This window comes from Athene noctua, chromosome 20 (assembly GCF_965140245.1).
Source record: "Athene noctua chromosome 20, bAthNoc1.hap1.1, whole genome shotgun sequence".
In the NCBI taxonomy this organism is placed as follows: Eukaryota; Metazoa; Chordata; class Aves; order Strigiformes; family Strigidae; genus Athene; species Athene noctua.
The window spans coordinates 10,047,938-10,069,903 of NC_134056.1; the positions used below are offsets into that span (position 1 = coordinate 10,047,938).

At 53.9% G+C, this 21,966-nt stretch overlaps 1 protein-coding gene across 3 annotated transcripts in view; it reads left to right on the forward strand.

The window, feature by feature from the left end:
- WHRN (whirlin) overlaps positions 1-21,727 on the forward strand; it is a 56,974-nt gene extending 35,247 nt beyond the window's left edge. The window contains exons 4-13 of one of the 3 annotated variants that reach the window (XM_074923504.1): positions 6,568-6,770; positions 7,164-7,200; positions 8,490-8,702; positions 9,024-9,236; positions 11,080-11,112; positions 16,157-16,228; positions 16,635-17,232; positions 19,300-19,478; positions 20,121-20,243; positions 20,980-21,727. In XM_074923504.1, coding sequence (XP_074779605.1) covers positions 6,568-6,770; positions 7,164-7,200; positions 8,490-8,702; positions 9,024-9,236; positions 11,080-11,112; positions 16,157-16,228; positions 16,635-17,232; positions 19,300-19,478; positions 20,121-20,243; positions 20,980-21,162 — 1,854 coding nt within the window. In that variant the 3' untranslated portion in view covers positions 21,163-21,727. Of the gene's footprint in view, positions 1-6,567; positions 6,803-7,163; positions 7,201-8,489; positions 8,703-9,023; positions 9,237-11,079; positions 11,113-16,156; positions 16,229-16,634; positions 17,233-19,299; positions 19,479-20,120; positions 20,244-20,979 lie in introns of all 3 variants that reach the window. The other 2 variants (XM_074923505.1, XM_074923506.1) reach the window with 2 other exon arrangements.
- Positions 21,728-21,966: the final 239 nt, after the last annotated feature.

Genomic DNA, 21,966 nt, shown 5'->3' on the forward strand with positions numbered 1-21,966 from the left:
CTCCAGAAAGAGAAGGAGCCAAGCCTGTCATCGAGGTGTGTTATTTCTGAACTCTGCTTCTTGTCTGTGGTTTGTGACCTTTTGCACATTATGTACAGCCCCTGGATTTTAGGGTAGATTTTTTTTTTTTTTTCTAGGAAATGAAAATAATCCCATTTTCAGAAGTGGTCAGGCACTCATCCAGTCCTGTTGTGTCCACCCACCATTAGCTGAGCACAACTGAAAACTTGTTCCTGAAAAATCCAGGCAGTGGTTTTTTTCTGTGTTTTATTATGACTTTTTTGTGTCTTATTATTACTTCTTTTATTCTGTGCTTGTTTGGAACTGTGCATACAACAAATAATTTGCCAGGGCCAACATTTGTTTTAATAGATGGTTCTTTTGCATCTCTGCAGTCTTTTGTTACCTTCCCAGTTGTCCTTGACTTTGGGGGGAAAAAAATTATCTGTGTTAATTAGCAAAAAAAATCCTTTCCAGCTCTAATAGGACTTTGTCATCAAGATAGGCTGATTTGCAGGCATTTGGGCTGTCCAGTGATTCCCTTATCTGCCCTTCACCAGCAATTATTTTTGCAAGGTCTTTTTTTCCCCCTGCACGAGGTACTCAAACATATCCAAGTATTTTGTGTCTGGTTGTTCTCACACGGTGTTAATATTCTGGCAGCACCAAGTAGAGGGGGGTCTTGTGCTGGGCAAAATATTGAGGGAGAACAAGTGGCCAGAGAGCCATGAAGGACTTTGGATACATGTTGAGGCAGTGATGAAGGACAGACATGGATAGATGAAGTAGCTTGTCCAGGCCCCTCTGGTCTCCCTGATACGGCGAGGGCTTGCCAGATTCCTTTTGATCCACTCTTGAAAGGAGAAACTGAAGAGAGGTTATTAAATTTGTGTAACTGTCTTGAACAAAAAATGATTAAAGTTTAATCCTGGATGTGGAAAACTATTAAAGATTCATAATTACAATAAAACTATCTAATCAAATTTGGATTTTCATTGTTTCGGTGCTGCAATGAGACCAGTGTTCCTTATTTTAGCAGCAAAATCCACTCCAGTGAATTAGAAAAACCTGAGAGATGATACTCATTACACCTGAATGTGTGTTTCTCTTGGCAGTTTAGGCACTTGCATAATTTTCCTTCCCTGTTATGTTGGTGGTCATCAATTTTCTGATTGTTGGTTTAAAGGTGACAGAGCTTGAAGGGAACCTTTTGAGGTATCTGTGAAGTCTGATGGTGGGGAATGTGGTCATTTGTGTCATTTGCCTGCCTTTGGGCTCCCTCCCTCCCTTCCTTCCCATTTCCTGGTCTCCGTGGATCAGCTCAGGTGGAGTTGGTTGCCTCTGGCTGTCTTTCTGCAGCTGGTTCACAGAGGTGAGGTTGGTTCCATTCTGTCTTCTTTCAAACCAGGGAAGTTTCACATCCCTAGCATATGATTTTGGCAACTGGTCTGTGCTCTGCAGTCTCCTGGGGTAGGTGTGAGTATCCCACCCTGACACTGCTCTGCTCTGTCCTCTCTCCCCTCCAGCCAGCCAGTGCAAAGGGACACCATCCTCAGGCCATGACCTGCCAAGTCCGAGCTGTGCCCAACGCTGCTCTCGTCCTTCCACAGGGAAAGTCAGAGGTGGGGAAGGCCAGCCAAGAGCAGGCGGCTCTGTTTGCAGGACCTGCTGCTTTGAGTGCTTTACTGGAGCCAAAGCAGAAGATGGGGAAGCAGGACCTGGCCTGTGCCAACACCAAGGCCTTGCAGTGGCTGTTGCAATGCCTCTGTCATGCTCCCTCTTCCCTTCAAGCTGCAGGCTTGCATCAGCCCAGCTTGAAGGTGTTGGTTCCCTTCTTGGCTGGCCATAGGGCTGTGGGCTTATGTCTCACCTACACCATCTCTTTTGTCTTAATAGCTCTGCCCCTGCCCCATTAACAGTGGTTATGAAGACAGCAAGGAGAGGGCATCGGGTGACCCACGTGAGGACAAAACTCAGGGGCCCTGACATTGGTGGTGTTAGGGACTGGGGTCTCCTGTGCTGCCACAGCCCTTGCTATCAATCAGCCCCTCTGTGTGTCACAGGGGAAGGAACTGTCCCCAGAAGAATGAGGCAAATCTGCTCGAGGTCACTGGACAGAGCTGAATGTAGAACCGAGTTCTGCTGTATCCAGACTGCATCTGGACTTGATGATATTAAAGGTCTTTCCAACCTAAATGATTCTATGATTCTGTGGTGCTCTTGCTCCAGATCCTTTTCTACTGTCAATACCACTCAGAGCGTCCTTCCAGCCTCACTGAGCATCCTGTGTCCTTTCATCAGAGGGAAGAATAGACAGGACCCCTTCTCTGGCTTCTCATTATTATAGCTCTATCAAGCTCCCCACACATTATCTCCTCTCTAAATTTAACAAGCCTAATCTTTTTGATCTGTCCCTTCACGGGCATCTTCATCTGCCATTAATCATTTCTGTTTCCCTTCTCTAGAACTTTTCTCTCTGTCTCCTTGCTGGGCAGACAGAGATATACCCAGGGAATGCACTCACAGCAAGGACACACATTCATTTGGATATTGCCATTACACTACTTTGAGCTATTCTTGATATATTTCTTACCATGGTTTCCCATCACATGTTTTTGTTGCAGGCTTCCTTGATCATGCTCAAATCACAGCTGCACCCTGAGCAAAGTGGTCCATTGGCTATTGGTTATAGTCTTTACCTGCATCCTCTCTGGAGACATCAGTCACATCTTGGCCAGCTGCAAAGCCCTGCCTGGTTCTTCAAAGCACCTTTACCAGCCCCTTCTGACACCCCTAGTTGGAACTAACCCAAATAGTTCAGTGGGGGTGGTATGTCTTGACCCCCTCCTGGTCTCACTTGCACTGCTGCTGCAGGCATTATAGGATTTTTTTCCCCACCTTCTGGATGTTCAGTAATTCTCAGGTTCTCCCATTCCTTTGCATCTCTTTATTGCTTCTCAGGGAGATCCTGTGCCATCTCTCCCTCTGCATCTCTTTTTGCAAGGCCAGAGGAGCACGAGGATCTCCACATACAACCCTCCATGGCCCTGCAGTGGCTGGGGAGGGAAGCAGCTGTGCCTGCTTGGTACTCAGAAACTCTGCCTCTGTAATCCCTTAAATGTCCTGAGCAATACCTATTTGCACAAGTGCCACACAGTGAGTTGGGGTGATTTCTGCTGCCCTCCCCTGGAAAGCAGGCTGGAGTGAAGTGCTGCTCTGAGGCCATGCCACCTCCCTGCTGTCATGGTGGCCACTCACCAGTCCGGGACAGTCCTGGGGCTTCCTGCCACACAATCACAGAATTGTCTAGGTTGGAAAACACCTTGAAGCTCCTCCAGTCCAACCACCAACCTCACACTGACAGTTCCCAACTACACCAGGTCTCTCAGCGCTGGGTCAACCCGACTCTTCAACCCCTCCAGGGATGGGGACTCCCCCCCTGCCCTGGGCAGCCCATTCCAACGCCCAACAACCCCTTCTGGAAAGAAATGCTTCCTAATATCTAGTCTAAACCTTCTCTGGCACAACTTGAGGCCATTCCCTCTTGTCCTATCACTTGTTCCTTGGCTCAAGAGACTCATCCCCCCTCTCTGCACCCTCCTTTCAGGGAGCTGTAGAGGGCCAGGAGGTCTCCCCTCAGCCTCCTCTTCTCCAGACTGAACCCCCCCAGTTCCCTCAGCCACTCCTCGTATGACATGTGCTCCAGACCCTGCACCACCCCACAGCAGCTGCCTGATCCTGTAGCCGTGTGGGGAGTCAGATGAGAGAGCTGAACCAGCTGAAAGCCAACCCTGCAAGAAGCACCCGTGACTGCGTCAGGTCCATTAACTGAGCCAAGTCACTGCTGTGGGACAAGTGATGGGAGGGGTGCTTGTGAGTGCTGAGCTGGATGGGAAGAGCTAGGCTGTCCCTGGAAACAGCCTTGTGTTGATCAGTTTGACAGTCTCCACCTGCACGAAAGGAAGTCCCCAGTGCTTCTGTGCCCTCTGCATGGATCATGGGTCCAAGAGTTTCTCCAGACTCCTGTGTTCTGGCTTGGTTTTGCAGTTGTGCAGTGGTGCCTGGCACCACTTAAGAGAGAGCAGGCCCAGGGCCCCTGTAAAAGGCACCTGGAATTTTCTTTAAGACTCATTTTAAAACAAAATATAATAATAATTAAACTGCTGCAGCCTCCTCTTGAGGGCTGCTAGGAGAAGTTTAATTCAAGGTAATGGTGGTTTTCTTTGCTATTGAGCCAAGTTTGCTCTACAGGAGGCTGTCCAGGAGTTGCCCCGCTGCCCCAGAAATATAAAAAAACCTGGCAGAAATGGGATGCTGTGACCACAGCACTGAAGAGTATGAGAGAGGCCCATGGGCCTGGTCTGACGCCTCTGCTTTGACTCCCAGGCTAAAACCCTCTGTCAGTCATGGTCCTGTTGAGACTGGCTTATGCTCCCAGTTGCCCCCTGCACCCTTGTCTGGTTACACTGCAGCTGGGACAGCCTCTCACCAGTGGGTAGCTGCCCCTGAATGTGGCTGCTGAAGGGTCAGACCCTGCTCACAGAATATTTTCACCCCAGCAAGACTCTCAGGACTGGGATTTGCATCAGTTTCAGACAGCCCAGGGTGGGTCAGTGGCTCAGCACAGAGTCAGGATCCTGCTGCCCCATCACCTCTGACAGAGCCCTGCTAAGTCATGTTCATTGCTGCCACCCAGGGGCTCTCCACCAGCTCGCTCTTCTATCTCCTTGATTTCTTACCAAGATCACCTTTTGGCTGGTGTGAATGCTGTCTGTCACACCACAGACCTCAACACAGCCAGAGCTGGGATCAGGGGTCTATTCTGACCCAAGCAGCAGGGTTTCTTTCTGTCTTTTCTTCCCCATTCTTGTGCTCTCTCTGCTGAGGACATCCTCATGGGAATGCCTGGAGAAGCCATAGCTGGGTTTTATCAGCACTGTATCTGACACTGTGGCATGGCCCCTCTGCCCTCGGTTCCCACCAGCCCTTCACTGGATGCACTAATGGAAGGGAAGTGTCCCAGGAAGACAGAGAGCAGTGGGTGCCTTGACAGGGGTCCTGTTACCCTTGAAACATCAGTGGTTGTTGGATCAACCATCTGGATGCCACAGGCTAGCAGAAATTGAGAGGGAGAGTGTGCACAAGTGAGCAGGTTGCCCATATGTGCCAGTCCTGCTGCCATGGTCCCCGGCCCTCTTCCATCTCAGCTGGCAGTGCTGTGCCTGGAGAGGAGCTGATGCAAGCTCTGGCCCTGTGCTCTTGTGAGCTTCAGTGTGGCTGTAGCATAAAACAGAGGCCATGTCCAAGTGTGGGGGCTGTAAGGTGGTTTCTGGGCCAGCTGCTTTCTGGGACCAACAACTGGCTTCCCTTCCTTGCTGGAGCGGCTGACGGATCTCTCGTGCTTTATGCTGAGCTGAGCTTTGCTGGTGGTAGTCCCAGTGTCCACTGTTTCATCCCAGCAAAGTTCAGGGTAGCACTGGTGATAACCTGGGTGACAGCAGAGTCACAGCCCAGCACATAGACTTGGAAGTAGCTAATCGTGGCTTCTCACTGGAGTAAGAGTCTGGAGAATTAATCCGAGTTCCCTGAGGCTTCCTTAACCCAATGACAGAATGAGGTGGACTGAACTAAAAAGATTATACTGACTCTTCACGTTATTATCTTAGACTTGGAATTTCTCCCTCCTCCCTCTTTTCTCCTTTTCTCCTCCAAGATGAAGGTGAGCTATTTAAAGGAATGTCTTGTTCTGCTTGCATTGCCAGCTTAAAGAAAATAAGACTGTGTTTTTACAGAGCTGAACCAGAAGCCTATGGTTAAGCAAAGATATGAAGGAGCAGTTTCAAAGAGGTGGCTTATCAGAAACAGGGTGGATTTTGATACAGGAGTGAGAAGGAATGGCATTGAATGTCCTAGAAGCAAAGAGAAAGAGGACCTGGGATGAAGGGGGAAATGCCATATGAGTGCTGTGTCTTGAACATGGCCAGGCTGTGAAGGAAGCTCCTGATAACAGCAAAGGCCCTGGCCACAAAATGAAAGCTCTCAGGAGCAGCTGGGGAGGAAGTAGGAGGAGAGGAGAGATGAAACCCAGCTGTCTCAGGTCCTACAGTTTACAGTGTTGGAGACTGTGGTGAGACACTTGAGTTGAACCCTTCCTGCTGCATGCAGAGATCTGAGGTTTGGGGCTTCCACAGATGGTTCCTGGCCTCTCAGATCAGCAGGAGAGATTGGGGCTGGAGGTCTTGATATTCTTTGGGGGCTGTTTTAACCATGTTGGTCTGCCTATCTAGTTAATGGAGGAGACTGGGCAAATTGGTCCAACTTGGGATCCTAAACAGGCTCCTCCAGGCTTCACAGCCTGGTCCTTCACTGGCTGCAAGCTTGAGTGTTTGGTCTCCAGCCACCAGCACTTGGCCCCTCTCCCTCATTTTACTTGGTCCTTCCATTTGCTGTGTCCCTAGGTTGGTGGTGGGTTAGACTTAGTAGCTCCTCCCTGGTGGGAAAGGACAGCATATTCCTAACAGGAAAACCCCCAGGGCCTGCCAGGCTCACCCCCTCCTGACTCCCCAGGTAGGAGACCAGATCCTGGAGGTGAACGGCAGGAGCTTCCTCAGCATCCCCCATGACGAGGCAGTGAAGCTGCTCAAGTCCTCCCGCCACCTCATCATGACGGTGAAGGACATCGGGAGGCTGCCCCACGCCCGCACCACTGTGGACGAGACCAGGTGGATAGCAAGCTCTCAGATCGGCGAGACCCTCGTCAACTCCGCAGGGTATGTGCTTGGTACACCCCTGCGGGCTTGGGGTGTAGCTCGGTCGAGTCAGAGCTCCTGTAGGTTGCACACAGTCACCCAGGGTGGGTGTGGAGCCCTGGCCCGTGATATGGCGGCAGCGTGATGTCACGCGGTGTGCGTGGACAGCCCGTCAACGGCAGCACCCCCCTGCTCCGGCATGCAGCCCCCATATCTGGTGCTTAGAAGACAGCATGTCTGGCCTGTAAGGGGGGTCAGCTCTGGACAATGTGCTGCTGTGCCCCTTCCCTTTCTCTCAGGCTTTTAGCTTACAGGCCCGAAGAGGAGAGTACATAACAGCTCTGTGCCAGGGCTCAGGGGGTGAGTGACGCACTCATGGCGCTCAGTGCTAACTGATCTTCTCCCTCCTCGCAGGGCAGTGGGCGACCATGCTGCAGAGGCGACAGCCAGGGTAAGAGATATCAGGTCTTCCTGATGCCTTGTGAAAAAATCACCATTATTGTCTCTTTATTTTCCCTGGGAGGGAGGGCTTTGTGCCCCTGGTTATAGAAGGGATGCTAGTTTTGTGAGGACCGCTGGGTTTTAACTTTCTCCTCCTCACCTCATGTGTCCAGCTGTGTTTCTACAATGGGTACCCCCTCTCCTGTGCTGCCGGTGGACCAGTTCTGCAGCACATCTGGTGCCTCCCAAGCCTTACTGGGCAAGGGGCAATGATCACACCCAGGCAAGGACTGTGGGGACTCCCGCCACCCTGCAGAGGTGACCATGACACATGGTGGCTGTCTCTGATCCCTGACAGCTCCTGGGATCTTTCCCACCCTGAAACAGCTCTGAGCCAGCCCTCTCCAGCACACCAGCCAGTGGCAGGGACCTACCCAGTGCTGTGGCTGCAGCTCTGTGCTGCAGGTCTTCTCCAAAGACCTCTTTGCAAAGCACATTTTTTTTAAATAGAAATGAAGCAGAGAGGTTTCACAGGTGGCCCTCACTGATAATGGCTCATGCTCTTTGCTGGCAAAACATGCTTCCCAGCCTCAACTCAACTCCATAGTGTCTCCAGGGTAGTCAGGGTCTTGTCTGGCTCCATATCCCTATGCTGACTGTGCCAGCACTGCCTGGGAGGAGAACAGCAAGGACCTCTGCTTAGAAATCCCTCTCAAAGGAAAAAGCCTTTCATCTGCAGCCAGACATGGCTTTCCCTGGGACTCCTTTGGTTGCCAGTGGCTCGCTCTTCACCAGGTCTGCTTTGAGCTTGCAGCGGGGACAAGTGTGCTTTTACACAAGATGGGAAGCTTGCGTCTCCTCATGGCCCCAGTTCCCCCAGCTCTGTCAGGAAGGAGTACAGCCTGCTGTTAAATCAATAGTTAGTCAAGGGAGTGTCCACACTTGCTGAACAGAGCAGGCGAGCTGATTTGCTTATTCAACTGATGCTGCATAAACTCATGGCTCTGGAGTTACTCAGACAAGTAGTGACACTAAGCGAGCAGCTGCACTGGTGTCTCCTTGGGGGTGCCTGCCTCTGGTCATTCTTGGTGTCTCTCTTCCAGTCTCACTTCCCAGCTTCAGCTGGGTGAGAGCAGCAGTCTGAAACAGAGGCAGCTTAGGCTGGTGGGCAGAGCCCAGAGCAAGGGGGCAGCTCTCGGTCCCGCCTGTGCTGCCCAGGTGTCTCAGCAGAGAGCTGCCCTCCTTTCAGCAGCTGATTCCTTGGCATCCCAGGCCAAAGCCCATCTCCTTTCTCTGCAGCCGGTGTTTTACCGGGGCCTGGCCGGCTCCCAGGTGATGCTGAGCAGCATGGTGAACCAGACCCGAGTCATGCTGGAGGAACAGGCACGGCACCTTCTGAATGAACAGGAGCGGGCGACCATGGGATACTACCTTGATGAGTATAAGGAAGGCAACATCTCCGTGGATGCTCTGGTCATGGCACTCTTCGAGCTACTCAACACACATGCTAAGGTGAGGCCCACACCAAGGTCAGGGACAGTTTCTTGGATCTGGTGGACTGAGCAGAGCTGTTGTCACAGTGTGGCTCAGTGCCTCCAAAGTTATCTGCTCAGGATCAAGGGCAGTGTCCAGATACAGGACATTATGGGAGATACAGGCTGGTGTTTGGTGGCAGAGGAGCTTCTGGTAAAGTTTAGGACCAAACCTCCTCCTGCATGACCTGCCAGTGCATCTCATTACCACTGCTGAACAGTATGGGAGGGTGGGTCTTCCCCTGCCCAGGAATGTGGTCATGCTCCAACCTCTCTTTGGTTGTCTGTCTGCCTGGCCCAGTTCTCACTGCTTTCAGAGGTGCGGGGTGTGATCTCCCCGCAAGACCTCGACCGCTTCGACAACCTGGTGCTGAAGAGGGAGATCGAGTCCATGAAGGCTCGGCAGCTCTCCGGGCCCAGCATTGGCGCCGACTCCTACTCTATGATGTCCTACAGTGACACCGTCTCTTCCTCCAGCAGCCACTTCACCGCCACAACCGTCAGCTCAGCCCGGGTAAGTCCCTTCTGGCTGTTCCTTTCTCTTTCAACATCTGCTCCTGGCACCCCTACAACAAACTCACTTCCCTGGAGTGCTGTAAACGCCTCTCACCCCACAGGCACGCCTGTTTGGGCTGCTTCCCCGATGGATTTCCCCAAGGCTTTTTGGGTTTTTTTGCCCTGCAGGCTGGGTGCAATAGCGTGATTTGTAGGTGTAATAAGGTGATGCCGTGACATGGGCTTGGTACCTCTGTGCCCCTAAGACTGATGCTACAGTCCTCTGCTTGGGCACTGGGCCTGGTGCGAAGTGTCACTCCGTGCCCAGCAAGGGAGGAAGTCTGCCTCCCTTCCAGGCCCTCCACTGTGCAGTGTGGGCTGCATCCACACAGAAATCTCAGCGGCTTGTTGCTGCCACGCTGTGCCTGCCACTGTTCACCAGCTCTGGCTGTCGCTTTTAAATCCCCCCCTTAGAGATGCTGGCTGCCTGCTCCCCATCCCAGCGGGGACGGCAACAGCAAGGCCGGCTGCATCCTCTCCCAGCCCCTGCCCACTCTCCAGCAGTAAGCAGCAGCACTCCCACGTCTCTCTGCCAGGCCCTCATTGCACGCACCGTCTAATTAAGTTATCGTAATCACCTCAGAGTGTGCAGGCACACAGCCCCAAAATTAATTTCCTAGCCATAAAATGCCTTTCATCATAAATGCATTAGCAACCTTGGAAATTAAAACCTTCATGAAAAGAACGGATGACAATGAGCTTTCTGCTAGTTCGACAGCAAAAGCAAACCACCCCCCAGCTCGGCGAGTGGGGCTGTGCTGTAGAGGGCCCAGGCACCACAGCCAGCAAGGCGGAGAGGCAGAGGCTTTCCTCGGGCTGTGCCTGCCTCCACAGTTTGGTCCAGCCTCCAGAGAGGCCTCGGGGAGTTTCAGAGCATGAGAGCTGTATTTTTGTCCCATTAACTTCACAAATACCCATGGGAAATCCATCTGCTTTGTTCAGGATGGATTACAGTGAGATCCTTTCTGGATCAGGATAAACAGAGTGAGTTTTGTGCTGCTCTCTGAAGGCCTGCTGGAAAAATCTTTCCAAAGTATCCAAAGGCTAACACAGGTCTGCCAGGACTCATGTCCTGAGCGTAGCCCCCTGTTCTCATGCTATCCCTGTGCCAGGGGCTGTACCACGGGCATGCCATGCTCTCCCTCCGGCACCGTGACACTGTGTGCCAAGGGTGGCTGCTTGGCCTGGTACGTGAGCGATGGCCCAGCCCCACCTGGCACAGGAGCCCAGAGGTCAGGGAGGGAGACCAGGGTGCTGTTGTGGCACAGAGAAGGGAGTGTTTTAAAACCACTGTTTTAAGAGCTTCCTTCAAGAACATGTGTCCCTCAGTCACAGTGCAGGTCCTCCCAGGCAGTGTGGCACCTCTTTCCACAGGTGTGCGAGCATACACCCCTCTGAGCTCTGCCTTGGGTGTGGGGGACACTAACACTTGAGATGCTTGTCCCCACTGCTTGCTGAAACAACTGCCAAGCAAAGAGCATCAGCTCATGCTGGATGGGTGCTCATCTCAGCTAGGGGGAGGGAGAGAAGAGGGGCAGAGCTCCCAAATCATTTGCCCTGCCCTGAGCCCCTGCTGCTGTCACCACCCGCTCCAGCACCTCGCACAGGAGGGGCTCGTTTCAGCCTTTGCATTCAGCTCCGGGTGCAGCTGGATGTGGATTCTGCAGGGTGGGTTTTGGGGGAGGGGGGATGCATTGTGCCAGGGTTTGCTTGTCTCATTCATTTGTTCTGCATCCTCCCTGATGTGATGTTTTCACTTTTTACGCTTCTTTTAATCTGCTTTCCCCCTCGCACGTCCCCAGGAGCGGCTCTTGTGGCTAATAGACCTGATGGAGGTAGGGGCTGTCAGCGAGACGGGAGCTCGAGTGCTGCGGTTGCCATAGTAGATGGGTTGAGAGTGCGTGTGAATGTGCGTCGGGCGGGAGGCGGGTACGGGCCGTCTAGGGGCCAGCATGCGACTCAGCCACGTGAACAGCTGCCTCGTTTCACCCATCTCTGCCTTTTCTGAATGCTGAGCCATTCCAGAGTCCCTTTCCCCAGCTCGGCAGCGTGGCTGCAGGCCTTGGTGCCGCAGTGCAGACCAGACTCGGCCTGGAACCAAACCCAGCCCGTGCCGCCGTCCTGCTTGCGCTAGAGCCCCGAGTGCCACCAGCAGCTCAGGGCTGGGGTTTTAGAAGGACCAGCAGCGTTGATGCCTGTCGGACCCCAGGCTGCCTTTCTGCCTTGCTGCCTGCTCTGCCTGCTGCTGTGCTGTCTTTGCTGTATGGGCACCCTGGCTAAATACCAGTAGGCGGTCACATCTGTCCTCAGGGATTGGAGACAATTTTCCTTATAAGCCTTGGGTCTGCAAAAATCTGTGTGCCAGTGCAGGAGGAGTCAGTTTACTCACATTGTGCCCGTTCAGGCTTGGAGAAATCCTCATGCAGACTTTAGAGAGGATGGATGTGGGAAGAGCCTCAGAAATCCCTCGGTCCTAACAAAGCTCTTGGTTGGCAGGAGGCTGAGAAGAGCTGCAGGCTTGTGCCATGTGGAGTGCATCCTCTCCTCCTTGTCTGGGAGGAAATCACAGGGCTCACACAGCGAGTGGTAGAGCTGAGAGCTGCAGTACTGCTTCAGGAGAGAGGTCCTCTGGTAGGCGGGAAGCTGTCCCAAAAGCCACATCCTTCTAGGGATGGCGCTTATCTAGAAGAGGAGGGTAGCTGTACTGTTCCCAGACTGAGATTATTGCAGGCAGCCTGAACCATGGGACACAGATTTCTTGGCTTCATGACCAAAAGCGGTGACACTAGACCAGGCCCACTGTCCCATTCGTGGGTGGGTGGGTGAACTTCTGCCAAAAACAACCAGTGTGAGGCTGATCAGGACCTGCCATGCAAACGGTGGTTCCGTTATTGGATGCTTGAAGGTTACTTGGAGATGAGGCAGAGCCATGTTTGACGGTGCCACCCACAGATGCTGTGTGTTTGTCTGCCTAAGTGTCACCATCATGGCTTATAAAACTTGGATCTCAAGATGAGTTCTTCAAAGCAGAGGTTAATTGTAGACTGCAATAATCAGATGCAACTTGTCTGATCAGAGCAGTATGAATTTCTAATTGCTTACAAGAAGGCAGTCTGGCATTTCCTTCGCCCTTGCCTCCTGCCTCAGCCCTCATTGTTCAGATTAAGGAATTGAAATCCCCGTTGATTTAATTTTTCTTCCTCACTGCCTCCTAGCAAAGATGCTGCCAGCCAAAGGTGCCTTTTCCTCCCAGGGCCTGATTCCACAGACACCGACTTGCTACCAGCTCCCTACAGGATTGGGCCCAGTGCAGTAACCCAGTTGAGTTGCTAGCCCCTCTCTGTCTTTGGTCTCTGTTTCACAAGAAGTAAGGAGAGGATGGCACTGGGCTGTTCCTCTCTCTGTAAAGTGAATCTCAAGCACAAGAGCCCGTAGCCTCTTCGGAGCTGGCAGATGACCTCTGTGTCCTCAGAGGAAGAGCAGAACAAGAGCAGGGGCATCTTCCTTGCCTGTGTCCCCCATTACAGAGCTGATCCAGCTCCCAGATGTCCTCTGGCCCCCTCCAGGACAGGCACAGACATCCCATGTGCTTGGCACAATCCTCTCAGGCAATGAGGATAGAGACAGTGAAGTCACCGCATGGGTGTCATTGCATCACCCCCAGAGCCCCCAGTTCAGAGAGGCCTGTGCTCAGGCTGGGGCAGGACCAAGGGCTCTGGGGCTCCTCAGCCCCGTGGATTTGTTCTGAGGTGGGAGAACGAAGGAGAGAGAGGAGGAAAGCTGGGTCTATTCTCAGACCGGCACAGTTGTTCAAAATTTAAACCCTGCGGGAGCCAGGCTGAGTAGCTCTGCAAAGCTCTCGTTAGCAGTAACTGGAAAATAAGGGACTTATTTGGAGCTGTGAGGTTAATTAAAGGTTGGGTTGTATTCCCTAAGGAGGTGGCAGTTTCTCTACCACTTAATCTGCAAATGGAAACAGGCTGCCTGTCTGAAAGATGCTCTCCAGCTCCATTGCTCCTGCTGTGGACTCTGCAAGAGGGGAAGGACAAAAGTTTTCTAGCTGCACCCTGCTGAGGGGCTGGAAGGGCCTTGCCTGGCCTCCAATATCTATTAAGTAACTATGAAATAGATGGGGTAAAGGAGCAGAGAGTCAGTAGGAAGGAGCAGCCTGCTCAATAAATACTCATTTTTCAGAGCAGTGGCACGTGGCTTTGATGGGTCTTTCAAGGGAAATCCAGGAAAGCACAGTCTTAAAATAGCCAATTCCTGAAAGCAAATGTGCTCAGCTTAAAAGCCATTACATTTTATAGCCCAGAGCAATTTCTATTTAATTGCTTTTGCCCCCAAAGTACTAAGCTTGGGGAAAGGCAAATCTCCTGCTTGCACACTTCAGCAGAAAAAAGGTGCCCTGAAGAAGAAGAACAGTATTAGTGTCCCTGGCTGTTCAGGGAGAGCAGGGCCAGGGCAGCAGGACTGGGGCTGTCTCTCTGGGCTGGTGGGGAGGGCGTGGTGTGCAGCGAGCTGTGCCCACTCTCTGTTTGCCAGGAGAATTTGAGTCTCGGTGCAGACTGGTCCTAGCTGTGAGGCCAGGGCTGAGACACGGCACATGATGCACTCTGGGATGGACTTGATGTCATGGGGATGGGCACAGAGTTCAGTGGCAGGGCTGAGGGAGGTGGCACTAGCAGGTTTTAGGGGGGCATAAGGCAGACTCTCCTCCTTTTAGTAGCAGTGTGACTATGACTATTTGATGGCAGGCTGCTCCCGGTCATATCGCAGGAGTCTAGTCCTCACACATTTACCAACAGCTCAGTGAACTCTTGGAGGCAGGTTGAGGCTGGCAGAGGCAGGGCCAGAGAGGGAAGAGTCAGACACACAGCTGGGGTCCTCCCAAAGACGGCCAGGCTGGTGCTGAAATGCTGCTGTCTCCGCCTGGGCTGCTTTCCTTGTGCATGCAGGCATTTGACTGGGTTAAAGGCTCTGAGCAGCATCTGGAGGTGGGCTGGTGCAGGGGGAGGGTGGTACTTGGGCAGCTTTCTGTGGAACAGCTTTCTCGTGTGAGGAAATCATGGCAAAAGGAGGGAGCTCTGTGGCGAGCACTCTCGTGCAGTTCAGTGAGGTTTCCCCAGCGGTGTTTTATCCAGCTGAGCCTCTCTGCTCCTTGGCGTCACACAGGGACATGATGGCATTCCAGCTTTTAAACTCATTGGCACTTCAATCAAATCTGAAGACCTACTGCTAATGCGTGCACAGCCCGGAGAAGTTCATGTTCATTTTAATCAATATGAAGGCAGGTCGCTTTTGAAATAGCCCTGTCTGCCGCCTCCTCCAGCCTCAGACACGTGGTATCGCCCCATCCTTCATGCCAGCACTTGGATTTGCACAGTCCTGTGGTGCATTGGGTCTGGCTGAAGCCTGATCTGTGTTGCTGCTGCCATGTATTTCAGCCAAACCTGTCTTCTGCCCTGGCTTGCTGCACGGTCAGTAACCCAAGAAGGAACAGGGGATGTTTCTCTTTCAAAAGCCACCTGCCTTTACATTGGATTAACTGATGATGAAATCCACCTTCGTCAGAGCAAGGAGTGATTTCCCAAGCTAATACTTTTCCTATCACTCTCTGAACAAGCCACTTATTTTAGTTCTCATTCTTCAGGCTTCCTTCTGAAGCCACAGAGATAAAAGCACTTTCCATCAATGTTTTTGCTGCTTCTCTAATGCTCTTAATTGTCTCCCATGTCTATTTTGGGATGCTAGCATCTTATAGGCACAGCAGCAGCTTCCAGCAGATGGGGGAAATGCAGATGCACCAGCATTTCAACTAATCAGTTGTTTACCCTGCAATAAATAACGCACAGTTAAACACAAACTGTACCCTGCCCATTCCAGCACAAGTGAACAAACATCCCTATGAACGTGACAGAACTGAAGTACACCCTTTCGGAGCAGCAGCAGCACCTCTCCAGATCAGGAGTTACAGTGGGAGGGGAGTGCCAGGTCTGGGATTGCTCTTACAGGGCCTTGTAGGGGAACCCGGCAGAGCTGGGGCTGTGCAGCACTGGCAGAGCATCCCCCAGCGAGTGCCTGGGGCCTGCCGGGGGCAAAGCCAGCAGCAGAGCCACAGCTCTGGGCTAGACTCGGGTCCAGCTGGGTTCAGGCCCATCTAGTGCCCGGCCAGGCGTGGCTTACCAGGGCAGAGCTGCGTACCCCCAGTTCTGCCCTCCCTGCTGTTGCTCAGCCAGGGTGCCTGTTTGCTCTGCTTGGCTGTGTCCACGTCCTCTCCTTGGGTCCATCCTGATGGACAGCTGCCCCTGTGCAGACAGGGTGACAGATTCACAAAGCCCTTGATTTCTGGAGCTGTGATGTGTTCAGAGCTGAGCTGTGACATTTTCTAATGATATTTGGACTCAAAGGGGAGGCAGTGGCAGCGGCTTCTGTTTCCATCTGAGACCAGCTGCTCTGGTTTGCAAGGGAGGGAAGTTTTAAACTCTTTTGTTGCCATTCTCCCAGGAAAGATGCAGGTTCTGTCCTCAGAGCTGGTTCCTCCCCTCCCTCCAAATTAAACACAAGGAGCTGAGATTTGACTTAAGAGGAGCATGCTCCTCTGCTACAGAGGAAATTGCCCTGGTAGGTCACATTCACAGCATGCTTTGAGCACGCTTCTTAGCTTGGGAGAGTCTGTTTCCCAGCCAAGTTGCTTTGCTCCATACATGTGTCTAGGGAACCTCCCAGGAAACCAAAACCTTTGGGTGAAAGACTGGCCTTGCGTGGGGGGGTTGGGCAATGCCCTGCATCACTCTGCATGTTCCCTGATAGCTGGCGCTGTGGTGGTTGCTTCTTGCTGCTGTGACCTGGTTTTCTCTTCCTCCTTTGCCCTCTCAGAACACGTCAGAATTGGAGGGAGGTGGAGACGGCCACCAAAGCAGCATCAACACCCTGCCAGACATCTCTCTGGTAAGACACTGCACCATGCTGCTGCACCTCGGGTGGGAGCTGGATGCAAATTGATGATACTGAGTTTTGCCTCAGCTTCTGTAGCTCTTTGCTATGTCACCTGCCCATGGATGTCACTGTAGTCACTGAAGCAAATTAATCAGACCATTTAGGAAGAAGGATTCTGACTGTCCGAATAGGAGTAGCACCTGTGCAAACCAGAGCAAAAGTTGCTTAGTTTGTCCTCTAATTGTCCTCGTTTGTGAGTCATGTTCTTATTGCCAATAAGATCAGAAAGACGTTTCTATGGAAATCAGCTCATTTTGCCACGGTCACTGTGAGAAGGCAGATGCAGGTGACACTGAGCCTGGAGAAATTCTTGCAGCTAAGAATGGTGTCCTAAAGGCTTCTGTTCTTGGTCTGGCAGGATGATCTCTCCTCCTTCCCTGATGAACCACCCAACTTCAAGCCTCCGCCTCCTCCTTCGGCCCCTCAGATGCTGGACCCCTCCGCTGCCCTGCACAGGAACCTAGAGAAAGACAAGCCCAAGCGCCCTTCCTCTGAGTCCTCCCAGTCAGGCCTCTTCTTTGTGGCCCCCCGAAACCCCACACCCCCTCCTAGCCACCCCGAGAAGGACACGGTTAGCATGACCTCCACTGCTACCACATCCACCGAGGAGTCTGCCCCGAGCGCTATCTATGCCACCATTTCCCCGGCCTTGCACAGCTCCAGGAGGCAAATGGATGCTCAGCTCTCCTTGGTCAGCCAACACCCCATCGGGCCCTTCCCCAGGGTCCAGTCCCCAACAAGGTTGAAGAGCCCACCCCCAGACGGCCCTGCAGCTGGTGGGCTTCAGAGACCCCCGTCCCCATCCCCTCCTCCCCCCCCGCCCCACCCGGCCCCCCCTCCACCGGACAAGGGCAGCCCCCAGGCCGTGGCCAACCAGCATTTCATCATGGTGGAGGTGCACCAGCCCAACAGCGAGCCCGACGTCAATGAAGTGAGGCCCTTGCCCCAGGCCAGAGGTGGGTGTCACGTTATCAGCTGCTGGGTGAAAAACACCTTCTCTAGAGTGTTGTGTGAGAGAAATGGGTGAAGAGCCAGACATCAAGGGTGGGGACTGGGGGAGCTGGAAGAGGGAGAGCTGCAGCAGGCTTGGTTGTAGGGTTTCCCCCTTCCTGGGAGGGGGACGCGGGGTGGCAGCACCTGCCAGGGAGGGGCTGCAAGGGTAAACGTCGTGATTTCAGTTCAAAATCCAGGTCAGTAGGGTAGGGTCAAAGCCACAGAGCCTGGATCAGGGCACCTCAATACTAGAGAGATCTCGAGGGGCTGGAGCAAGTGCAGAGGAGGGCAACGAAGCTAGTGAAGGACCTGGAGAATAAACCCTGTGAGGAGAGATTGAAGGAGCTGGGACTGTTCAGTGTGAGGAAGAGAAGGCTGAGGGGAGACCTCATCACTCTCCACAGCTCCCTGAAAGGACATTGCAGAGAGGTTGGTGCTGGTCTCTTCTCACAGGGGATTGGCGACAGAACAAGAGGGAATGGCTTTAAACTGCAACAGGGGAGGGTCAGACTGGACATTAGGAAAAAATTTTTCACAGAAAGAGTGGTCAGAGAGTGGAACAGGCTGCCCAGGGAGGGGGTGGAGTCCCCATCCCTGGGTGTGTTTAAGGGTCGTTTAGATGAGCTGTTGGGGGATGTGGGGTAGGGGAGAACTTTTTAGAGTTGGGCTGATGGTTGGACTTGATGATCCCAAGGGGCTTTTCCAACCTGAATGATTCTGTGATTCTCATTTGAGATGAATTTTCAATTGCAGAAAACAGTTTAACAGCATCATAGCAAAAAAAGTGAAACTCTAAGAAACACATAAAGCCCTCCACAGTGTTAACAGCAGTAGTGGTGTTAATCTCTGAGACAAAGCCTTCAGCCCTGGGTTTTGGAAAACCTGGGAGGCCCAGGGCCAGGGCAGCCAGCTCCCCATCAGCATTCAGCACACTCTTCAAAGCCTCCCTGGGTTTCCAGTGCAATACAGGCTGACCTTTGCTTAAAGACCAAGCTCTGTTAGGCCATTGATTGCAACTTGTCTCTTGTGCGGGCTTTGCTGTGTTAGTTAATAAAATCTACTTCCAGTGGAGTTTTAAAAGAAAAACAAAAAAAAAGGAGCAATTCTGGGATTTTCTCATTAACTCCAGATTTTGGAAAAAAAAAGGTCTAACTGTGCCCACATTGAGCTTGGGAGTCTGATTTACACTGAACGTATCCTGGGAAAAAGGAGTGGAAGTGAGGGAGAAGCATGCTGAGCTCTGCAGGTCCCTCGGCAAATGGCTCTGGGCTAGTGGGAGTGGGAAGGGTGGTCCTGGCGCCCTGGGGGTGCCCACAGCCTCCCCGAGCCCCTGTGAGCCCCCCTCCAAGTGCCCCATTTGTGTCCGGGCTCCGTGGGACCCGATGCGAGTGGCACTGTCGCCCTCCTGTGGCACCGTCCTCCCCCTGCAATGGGTTCATTAACCTCGGGTAGTGGCTGAGGGGCTGGAGCGCCGTGGAGGCCGGACCCTGCCCGAGGGGGGTCAGCACTGAGACCCCAACTCCTCCAAGGCCCAGAGCCCATCTCCCAGACTTCCAGCCCTCTCTGCAGGTGCTGTCATACCGTTGTTCCTGATGCTCGTTTCCAGAGACAGAGTCTCGATCTGCACTCGGTCTTCACCCTTGATGGGGAGGAGGCTCCTACCTGGCAGCTCCTCTTTGCTTGGGTCTCTCCCCATCTCCTCCCAGACCCTGGTGCTGAGCATGGACTGGTTCAAACTGGCCTCCAGCAGGATCCCTGAACTCGTCACCCCCTCCCTCCACCCCACTTTGGGAGCTGGGTTGGATCTTGGACTTGGGTTTGAGGCCACTTGTTCCTTGATGCTCCCTGGGCACAGCTCTGCACTTCAGGAGCTTGGGAACCCTGCTCTGAAGTCCAGGTCTAAATCCCAGGGAACCTGCCCAGCCCTGGGAGCAGGTGAGATGTCCTCCCTCCAGTACGTGGCCCTGTGGGTGCTCGGCTGGCCGCAGAGCCGCGCTGCCTGACCTCTGACAGCCCTCGTCTCTCCCCAGCCTCCACGCTCTCCCAGCTGTCGGACAGCGGGCAGACCCTCAGCGAGGACAGCGGGGTGGACATCGGGGAGGTCGAGATGAGCGGCAAGGACAAGAGCCGGCAGCTGGTCCCTGGGAAAAGCCGAAGCCTCAAGGAGGCCACGAGGAGCGAGGGGGCAGCAGAAGGGGCCTCCAAGCCGGTGAGGCTGGGTGCCCAGGGGCCTCAGGGTGCTGCCAGTGGTGGGAGGTGGGCCCCCGGGGCTGCCAGGGGGCAGTGCTGCTCCCCACTGCCTTGTCCCTCTGCTTGCAGGCAGCATCCCTTTTTCTTTGATGGGATAAATAACCGTTTGATGGGTTATTTATCCTCTTCTTTAACGAGCTGAGTGGGCTCGCTGGTGCGCTGGGCTGTGGGGAAGGGGGCGAGGAGCGGCTATGGGGCACTGTATGGCTGATTCACTCCATCCTGGGTAAATTTAGTCCCTCCCAGTTCCAACAAGCAGCAGCTTGGGACGTGGCGGAGTTCCTGGCTCTGAGGGGACATCCATAGGGCACAGTGAGTGAAGTCACCTGGATGGGAAGGTGGTATCAGCAATAAATTGGAGGGTTTCTGATGGCGGCAAGGATGAGGGATGTGGGAGAGCTGCTCTGCTCCTCCCCAAGCCCTTCCATACCTGCCCACAGTTGGGATCTTGGCTGTCAGGAGTCAGAGAGCGACTGCAGGCAGTGTGTCTGTCCCTCTCCTGTGGAAGCCTGCCGTGGGGTCAGCCTGCCTGCCACAGGGCCCCAGCTGAGGGCAGACAGTGCCTGGCCTCCCTCGGCAGCGCTGCCGTCTCTCCCCACAGCCGGGGCTCCTGGAGCCCACGTCGTGTCTGATCCGAGTGTCCAAGAGCGCACCAACCCTGGGGATTGCCATTGAGGGTGGAGCAAACACGCGGCAGCCACTGCCCCGCATCGTCACCATCCAGGTAGGGCAGGCTGAGAATAGGAAGAACTCGATGCATGTCCCATCCCCCTCCCTCCCTGGACAGGCTCAGCCCTTCGGCCACGGCCAGAGTGCAGTGGCAGCCCTGCCCCAGGGGGCATTTTGGAGGTGTGCTTTCCCCCTCCTGTAGCCCTGCATCTCCCCAGACATCAGAGGAATCGTTCCACTGCGGGGGGGTTGCTGAGGATTGCATTCATGTCCTCTGGATGATCCCATACCCTGAGGCACGTCCTGGGAGCCAAGGATTTGCTGCAGACATTTTGGAGGGGGTCTGGACAGCCCTGGAAGCTTGGCTGGTGTCTCCAGATGTCTGGAAACTCCTTTTTTCAGAGGACTGAGGAGGGGGAATGGTGGATGATAGCTGGGGACCTCAGCTCTTGGGAGCCGTCTCCCTTTACCATTTCCTCTGCTGTTTACTTGGGGCAAAATTCAAGTTATTTACAGCAAAAGAAAAGCAGAGCTGACTGTGCCTTGCTTATTCTTGGCCATCCCAGCTGGTGCTGCACTCTAGGAACAAGCAGGAGGGAAGCCAAATTCATCCCCTCTTTTCGAAATGTGAAATATTTCATTTCCATCACTCTCCCCCCAGCCCAGCAAACCATCAGGGTGAACAGGGTGGAGATGAAATATTCCCCATTTTCCCAGCACCACCTGTATTTCGTCCCTGGGTTGAGGCAGGGGGGCGGTGGGAGTGTGAGCTGACCACCTCTCTCCTGCAGCGCGGGGGCTCGGCGCACAACTGCGGGAAGCTGAAGGTGGGCCACGTCATTTTGGAGGTGAACGGCACGGGGCTACAGGGCAAAGAGCATCGGGAAGCCGCCCGTATCATCGCTGAAGCCTTTAAGCTGAAGGAAAAGGACTACATTGATTTCTTGGTCACAGAATTCAACGTCGCCCTTTAGGACCCCGAATGGGTTTTGGGAGCGTGGTTTGGGACGGGGAGCACCCGAACAGGGATGAAAGGCAGCGCCGAGGTGTGAAAGCAGCATCCCACACAGAGCCCTCGCCCGCTGCACCACCCTGCACGCACAGACACCCTCAGCTTGTCCCTAAAAGCCCCCTCACCCGCCGCAGACTCTCACCGCCTGGGCAGGGCAGGCTGAGACCGGGCAGAAATCAGTGCACATCCCTTACAGTTGCCATCCCTGTCCGCTCTGGGGTGGGGGAGCTGCCCTTCGGGAACACCCTCTCCCCCTCGACCAGGCCAGGGACGAGGCAGAACAGCAGAGGTCCGGGTGTCCCCACTGTCACTCGAGTGCCACACACAGAGCAAGGGGGGGCCCGTGCCTCAAGGCTGGAGGGATTTTCGGGGGGTCGCTGGGGTGCTCGCCCCATGCCCAGGGACGTGGGACAGGCCATAGGTGGGGATGCGGAGAGAGCAACCGGAGGCCTTGTGCATCGCTGGCAGCATCGTCGTATGTACATACACAGAGCTTGTGCGTTTAATTTTTCAATAAATCTGTCGGGATAGAGAAAGACTGGGCCTGGCAGGACAGCGGCACGGGGAGGGGCCTGCGGGGCGCCCGGCCCCGCCCCGGGGCGGGGCGATGCATAAATTACGCCAATGCGCTCCATCGGCCGCGGTTGTGATTGGCCGCCCGCCACGGGCGATGCAAAGCCGGGGGGGCGGGGTCTATGCTAACGACGCCCCGTGTGCCGCGCGCGGATTGGCGGGAAGGCGCAGGGATGCTAATGAGGGCGCAGGC